Source organism: Pygocentrus nattereri, chromosome 8 (assembly GCF_015220715.1).
Source record: "Pygocentrus nattereri isolate fPygNat1 chromosome 8, fPygNat1.pri, whole genome shotgun sequence".
In the NCBI taxonomy this organism is placed as follows: domain Eukaryota; kingdom Metazoa; phylum Chordata; class Actinopteri; order Characiformes; family Serrasalmidae; genus Pygocentrus; species Pygocentrus nattereri.
In genome coordinates, this window is record NC_051218.1 from 4,652,201 (window position 1) to 4,660,614 (window position 8,414).

At 40.2% G+C, this 8,414-nt stretch overlaps 1 protein-coding gene across 1 annotated transcript; it reads left to right on the plus strand.

The window, feature by feature from the left end:
- Positions 1 to 4,164: 4,164 nt before the first annotated feature.
- LOC108428101 (C-C motif chemokine 4 homolog) lies at positions 4,165 to 7,501 on the plus strand. Its single transcript, XM_017698818.2, has 3 exons — positions 4,165 to 4,323; positions 5,002 to 5,119; positions 7,070 to 7,501. The coding sequence occupies exons 1-3, from the start codon at positions 4,248 to 4,250 to the stop codon at positions 7,128 to 7,130; spliced, it is 255 nt and encodes an 84-aa protein (XP_017554307.1). The 5' UTR covers positions 4,165 to 4,247; the 3' UTR covers positions 7,131 to 7,501.
- The last annotated feature ends 913 nt before the right edge of the window (positions 7,502 to 8,414 follow it).

The window sequence follows — 8,414 nt, forward strand, 5'->3', positions numbered from 1 at the left end:
TGTGCGCTTTCTAGATACCAAGTTAGGAAGTAACAGCCTCCTCAGTTGTCTCCACTGTAGCTCTGCTGGGAATCAAACTCAATAACACTAGCTTCAGCATGTATTAGTCCCATGTTTGATCTTGTGTAGTGTACATCTTTTCAGGTGAGCTGTTTTAAACTGGAAACATCCAGTAGCAACAATAACACTGACATTTGACTAGGGCAACTCTAGCAGAGCAGAAATTTGACAAACTGACTTTGTGGACAGTCCTGGGACAGACCCGTGTTGAAAGTTTCTGAGCTCTTCAGTATGACTCAGTCTACTGCCGGTGGAGACTGCATGGTCGTAAGCTTGGTTTTATTCATCTGTTAGTAATGGGTGTTGCCAATCGCACTGATAAGTGTCCACATAATGAATAAACTGTGTCACAGCTTTTCAGTAACTGTATGATGTTTAGTGCACTGAGCACTGAGCATATCAGACACATCAGAGCTGCTATCATCATGGGTCATCTTCATACTAGAGCTTCTGCTCTGAGCTCTGAGAGGAAGATGTGGTCAACAGGGGAGGCTGTGGGGGGCAGAGCCTTTAATAAAGGACTCAAAATGAGCTATAAAAAAGAGTGACAGAGTCTCAATAACTCAAAGCTGAGATACAGACAGAGAGAGGAGCATTCAGAGCTTCGGGCACCTGCAGAGAAGATGGAGATGAAGATGAGCTGTGTGTCTTTGGTGCTGGGGCTGGTCCTGCTGATGACCATCTCCTCAGACCCTCAAGGTAAGTTTAACACACTGTCTAGCTTTACTTGCAGCTCCAGACACAGATTAACACACTATAATCGAATTACACTTTCTTACTGTCCTTAAGTAAAACTGAATATCTGTACTCTCTCAATTACATTTCCAAGAGAAAAACATACTTTTTACTCATTACATTTTTTAATTTGGACTTTCAAAATAGTCGTTACAAATCTCAAAGTGCAGCAGATGGTTTTCTTTTTTCCTCCTGTCAATCAGTCGAGTTCACACACATTCTATTTTTTACTAAAGTGTCCAATCAAATTCATATCAGTGGAGAAATTGCCCACAAATATGCTAATTTGTAAACAAAATAAAAAGATCTGGTCTGTCTATCAAACACATATTCTTGTAGTATTTGTGGTGAGAGATTTTTATAAGTGGTAGTAAAAGACAGCTTGAAAATCTTTCTTCTCCTCTTCCTATTTGGAGGTTGTGCCAGAGCAGAGGACACTCAACAAGCTGTTAGCCATAAGGGATAACACCTCACACCCTATGCCTTATCACTGGATGAACGGAGAAGCACATTCAGTGCCCGCCTGTTACAGCTGTGCTGTGTTCAAGAGCGCCATGTGAGCTCTTTCTTACCTACTGCTACAAGGCTCTACAACAATTCTCCTGACTGCAGAGACGGTACTGATCTCCTGCTGTCTGAACTGTGCTGAACCACATCACTGTAGCTCCTCTCCGATTAATACACAGTGTGCAATGGATCACGACTATTACTGTAATGACACTTTTCACTATGCACTTTACTTTACGGTGCAATACTGATGCAACTCAGAGTTAGTCATGTCTGTAATCTGTGCTTTTATTTTACCTCATACCACTCGGTGCCTGCTGTCTGTAAATACATAAATCTGTCTCATATGCCATGTAAATATGTAAATAGATACTTTTTTTTTCTCTTATACTTCAACTTATGTCTAGATTTATCTCTGTTTTCTATTTTTCCGCATAGTTTGTGTACATTTATGTGCAATTATATGTCTTCCTACTGAAACACTGCAATTTCTCTTCAGGATCAATAAAGTTCCATCCATCCATCCATCCCCCAAAATAGGAAATGTTCAGGAGAAGTAAAAACTTTCCTACCTTTAATATAAGTTAATGTAACAAGTTTTTTGTTCCAACCAGGGAGGTTGGCCGGGCCTGTAAACATACAGGACGCACCGCAGTTCACTCTATAGTACACTCAGTATTTTTTCTAATTAATCTGTAAATATTTTATTTGCTCCTTTTTTATTAAATACAATGATTTACACATTTACCAGTTACACAAAATGTGGTAACACTTTATTGGATACTTCTGTTCATGAGGCTATATGACACTTTCATAAGCTTGTCATGACAACTGACATAACCCTACATAACTGTTTATAAATGCTTATTCCAATAGGTGTCATCTGTTATAAAGGCTACTTTAGCTAACTTTGATCAAAATTTTAATGTCACATCTTCAATTCAGAATTCAATGCATCTTGAAATCTGAGTAAGATATATACTGTTATGAAAGGTTAAACAGAACCATCAACAGCTAAATACTGTAGTGTACCAGCTCATTTGCCCATGGGTACGTAGGAGGCGCGGCAATGGTGAGGGAGATTTTTTTTATCTTGTAAACAGTTGTTTTGGTTTTGGGGATATGTATATGTGTGGTTTGTGTTGTTCTTTGATGGTCTGTGGGGTAGTTGGAGTAATGTTACTGTCATTTGTCAGGTAAAGTTGTGTGGCCATAGGTGACTTACACTGCTTTCTGTTCAGCAGTGAAAGGTCTCCCCTGCTTCTGTCTCAATAAAAGAGCAGCCAGTAGAAGCACTATATTTCCCACGTCTTTTTATTCTACGTCGACACCACACTGGTGTCAGAAGTGGGAATACCCCCTAGTGGACCAAAGGTAAATGGCAAACTTGGTGGCAAAACAGCAGAAAAGACCGATCACTGGCTGATGACTGAAGAGGAGCAGTCTGAGAACAGTGGTTGAGGCTGTGCAATGAGGCTCAACAGCAGAGCTAGTCTGCCAGCCACAAGAACCTGCTGGCTCTGGACATCTGGACAGTGGCTGGCATAAGGAAGCCTTCATGTCAGAACTCCAGCGTGCACAAGCAGCAGCCTCATTGGAGTCTATAGTGCCATGGGTCGCAGAGAAAGCAGAGAGTAGGCAGAGAAAGTACCACTGCTGTTGCTGTCCCTAGTAGTGCCAGGAGTAATGCTGCAAGCCATGAGGAGGTACTCAGTCTCCAGTGTTCCAGTGCCATGGGCAGGAGGATGTGACCCTGAGGTTGGACTGGTGATACATGCAGCTGTCACAGTGGACAGTCCATAACCCTTTCTATGCAGTGACTATCTGCTTGGACTTTGCTTGAATTCTGTTTGGACATTTTGAAGGTTGTTGAGACGGCTGACTGGGGGGGCAATGTGTCAACCTGCTACCGGCTTGTTCAGCCATAGACGTATGGGAGGAATGGTCATGTGGCGTGGTGTGCATGGAGCACCACGATTACCACTGTGGTAGTGGTGTGAAAGACTTCTATCTTGTAAATATCTACATCCAGTTGCTGCTGTGGGTTTGGGGATGTGTATATGTGTGGGTTGCGCTGTTCTGCGATGAGCTGTGGGGTAATTGGGGTAATGTTATTTGGGTAAGGCCCGAAGCTACTTGTGACCCTGGAGCTTAAACACTTGGCCTTGACCAACCATGCTGCCGTTGTGCCTTGCTGCAACTCGCAGGCCTCGTCATCAAAACTTCTCTCACCAGCCTTGTCTTTGGGTCTTCCCAAGCCAGCTCCATCCAGCCATGCTGTGCCAAACTTCCCATCCAGCATCATCCTTCCTGCTATAGTGCTTGTTTTTGTAGCCATTTGCTGTCCTTGAGCCTGGCCAAACCTAAACTAACAGCAGGAAACATTATAGAACACAAAAAGTACCTTTATCAGAGGGCGTGTGAGTACCGTGAGCCTTGGTGTGTGGCTGTCTGCATAACCAAGCCTCTAAAGTGTCCCAGAGCCAGCACCAGCTAGTATTGGGTGACTTCCCTACATAATTTTTCCAGTGTTAAATTTTGAACTCCAGCATTGAAAACTTTTAACTTAAAAGACAATGTAATGTTACAGAAACCTAAACCAGATTGGAAGGTTTTAAAACAATGAAAAGCCATTTGCAAAGTTCTCTGCAACACCTTTGCACCAAATGAGCTGTGATATAAATATATTGCTATCGGTTACTTCACAGGCCTTCACTGACTCTCTGCAGACTCATGCACTGCATTTATTAGATATTGCAAAGATGCTACCATGCGTCATTTGCACACTAGAGCTTCTGTTCGGCACTCTGAGAGGAAGATGTGGTGAGCGGTGAGAGCGGGTGAGGGGACAGTGTTTGAAAATAAGCTAATTTAAATACAGCCTTACTAGCTAAAACTGGAGACAGAGAGAGGAGCATTCAGAGCTTCAGACGCCTGCAGAGAAGATGGAGATGAAGATGAGCTGTGTGTGTTTGGTGCTGGGGCTGGTCCTGCTGATGACCGTCTCCTCAGATGCTACCCGTGAGTTTAACACACTTTTAAGCTTTACTTGGAGATCCAGACACAGATTACCACACTATAATCAGGGGTGAGAAATACTAGTAACTGTACTTTGTTACTGTACTAAGTATAACGTTGGACTTTCAGAATAGTTGTTACAAATCTCAAAGCCCTTGTCCTGTCAAGTTTATACGTCTTATATGTTTTAATTATGTACAGTGCAGGAGATTCTTTTCTTTTTCTTTGTCTCTTGTAAATCAGTTGAGTTCCGGTAGAATTGATTTTTTAAAATTAAAAAATAAATTTTATTTTATTATAAATTAATGTTTTGTGGTGGAAACAGTGGTAAGAAGAGGTAGATTTGCTGGTCTGGGTGACCTAGAGCTAGGGTTAAGAGGGTTTCATTAAAAATCATTAAATAAACCAAGAAAAGAGAAAATAAGATAGAAACAAGACTTTTAAACAAGAACTAAACACACATCAAACACAGATGCTAGTAAGTTTTTAACATCTAAACACGTTTATTGAAATTACATGAAATTATTTATATTACTTACTGAATATGTTCATATTCATAAAACTACTACTGATAATATTAAGTACTTCTACTGGTACTACAAATACCCTGAGTTGAGGGTGTGGTGGTGTTTACAGTAATAAAAACACAAACTAAAAATGTTTTCTTCTCTTCTTCATCAGCACATGCCAGTGGCCAACCTGATATGTGCTGTTTCAACTTCGTCCGTTTTAACGTTCCAAAAGAAAACATTGAAAAAATTGAACCAACAAATTCCAACTGCCCACAGTCTGGCTATGTGTGAGTATCTACCTTAAGAAGATACATGTATGTATGTGTATATAGTTATTGTTTTATTGTGATATAAACACCTCTGTCTGTATATTAGATCTAATTTGTTACTGAATATCAGTAGACGAGACTCTAATGACTAAGATAAATGAAGCCAGTTCTAACCCTGTACAGCAGCAGCTCACCGTCTTCATGGCTGAGAGGGTTACTTTAAACACATATGAGTAGATTATACTGGTATTATTAACTACTCTTAAACTGTCATATAACATATCATCTGCAACCTAACCTAAATGATCACTGTATTAAAGTGACGTGCTGAGGGTCAAAAAAGTTCAAATCATTTTGAAAATCAACTTTTGCTGCAGTGGATTCTGATGTAGGACACCTTATCCAGGGAAAAGCTGCAAGAAAGGGCAAAGAACTCTGATATGCTCGCTTGAATTTAAACGATAAAAACCCCTCCTCCAGCCATGCACACACTGCCTAGACTGACGAGATTTGCATGCATTTGTGTATATCGCTCGATTCTGACCCTTGCTCCTCCAATGGGATTGTCCTCTCCTCACCACTTCTTTCACCAATTCTGACACCAATGTAGCATAGGGAATACACAGATGAAGCTCAGACAACTCTAAATTCATGCCAACAAAGCATCTTCATTTGGAACTGACTTGCCAGCCAAAATACAAGAACGAAAAATTGCTCTTATTTCTACCAGGGTAATATACACTCACCGGCCACTTTATTAGGTACACCTTGCTAGTAAAAGGTTGGACCCCCTTTTTGCCTTAAGAACTGCCTTAATTCTTCGTGGCACACTTTCAACAAGGTGTTGGAAATGTTGCTCAGAGATTTTGGTTGGTTATTTGAGTTCCTGTGGCCTTTCTATCATCTGGAGCCAGTCTGCCCATTCTCCTCTGACCTCTCACATCAACAAGGCATTTTTGTCCACACAACTGACCGCTCACTGGATATTTCCTCTTTTTCGGACCGTTCTCTTTAAACCCTAGAGATGGTTGTGTGTGAAAATCCCAGCAGATCAGCAGTTTCTGAAATACTCAGACCAGCCCGTCTGGCACCAACAACCACGCCACGTTCAAAGCCCCTTAAATCCCCTTTCTTCCCCGTTCTGATGCTCGGTCTGCACTTCAGCAAGTCGTCTTGACCACCTCTACACGCCTAAATGCAGTGAGCTGCGGCCGTGTGATTGGCTGATCAGCTATTTGTGTTAACAGGCAATTGAACAGCCTAATAAAGTGGCTGGTGAGTGTATGTTCTTTAGGAACTCTAGCACAGCAGTGTTTTGCTATAGAATCTTGTCTGGGTTTATGAATAATGACATGATAATGACATAAACCTGGGTGATGAATACTCACACTCCCAGAAAACCAGGTTTTTGGAGGCCGTTAATAAAACAAGAGTTCACAAAACCTGTAAACATTAATATGGCATTCTTAAACTTGCACTGAAAACATTTATTTACTGTTTTTAGAACTAAATACAGCCCAGCAAGCATGAACAAAACACCATGGCAACCCAGGCATGCTCTGACACCACAGTATTTTCCAATAAACACTTTAATAATTTGTTTGGACTTTGCAAATAGTTTGTGAATTTTTGTTAACCCCTTAAATGGCCAGAGTCCACTGGCAGGCCCAAAGTTGTATTACACATTTTCATTACACTATGACCTAAGAATTTGCATCCCTGTAGTTACTGAATAATAATAAGCCTTAGTAAGTAACAAACCTGGGATATTAAGGAGTTTTACATTTGTAGTATTTCTATTGGTCCATTCATCATGACAGTTTGGCACACTGTAAACAGCTGCTTTCAAATCATGTTAATACAAAATGCCAATGCAGGGTTTTGTTCTGACAGCAATGATTGTTGTACTGATTTATTATGTCATATCAAAACATTTGTTTCTATATTAAATCTGATTTGATCTTTCAGGGTTACAACGAAGAAGAACAAGCAGCTCTGCATGAGGGAAATAATCCTGAAAAATGACTAACTTCAGAGCTGCAGCTTCAACACAGCCCCGACGCAGCAAACAGAGCAGCTAAAAGCTTCACACTCCCCTTTAATCATCACGGGATTTTATCAATCAGCGCTTTGCTTTTTTCTCTGTTTATCGGTTCAGTTTTAATCAGCTTTGTCATATCATTGATGGTTTAACTCTGTGGAAATAAAACAATTTATAACAAAAATCTCAGCAGAGCAAAGTAACATCGGAAAGACCAATTAAAGTTCGGTGCTGCAGCTTCTATACAGTATACAATACATAACACAGCTTCTATACAGTATACAGTGTATTGTGTCTTTGCAGTATTTGTAATGCTTATTTTATGCTGTGAATCAAAATAAAACAATGCATTTCAAACATTAAGTGAATTATTTATATTGTCAACGTACTTTATGGATATTATATGAAAAGAGTGATGCAGTGAGATTGATATAGCAGTGATATCGTAGAGGCTGTGTGTGTACAGAATCGGTGTGTAATACTGAGATATGCATAATACATAATGTGTTTCGTATAGTCATCTTGTAATAATGCACAGGATTGGGTCGACACCTCAAAAAGTGGTGGAACAAAACTTTTCAGCTGTTTGAGAGACAAAATGCTGCTACTCCACTTCATGTCATGACATTAGCATGCCAGCCTATTAATGAACAGAGTCAGTGCTTGTTTTGGTTCTATACTTCAGATTTAAACTGTACCAGACTAAAGTGCACCAAATAACACATGTGGGGTTTTTTTTTAGTTATTGGTGAGAAATTTTGCAAGTGCTGTGTTACTCTCACATTCACCACCATGAAAAGAAAGAAGAGAGAAAATAGAGACGCTTCTAAGTTCATCATACTGCAACAGAATTCGTGACCAAAACTCCACGATCCATATGCAAAAATCAAAAGCATTTCTTTGATTTTTTTTAGCTTGTGATGCAAGAACAATATCCCTGTTGTCAGAAGAAAAACCTTGTCTCCAAAATGAGTGAACTGTACAGGAGAAGGAAAAAAAACTGCATTACTTTTAATGTAAGTCAGTGGAACCAGACCTCTTGGAATTCATGAAATTTACACACAGTGTAAAAATCAACAGGTATTTTCAGCAGTGTTTCCTGCAGATGTTAAGGAGAGCTCATCTCCCACCAACCAGCTCTACCACCTTCTGCAGAGGCACAATGGAGAGCAGAAGCAGCTGTTTTACTGCCTTGTGTACCGTCTGTGTTCAGTTTTATATTTATTGTCTTTTGTATTTAAGTGACACTTTTTTTAATCCCACAAACGGGGA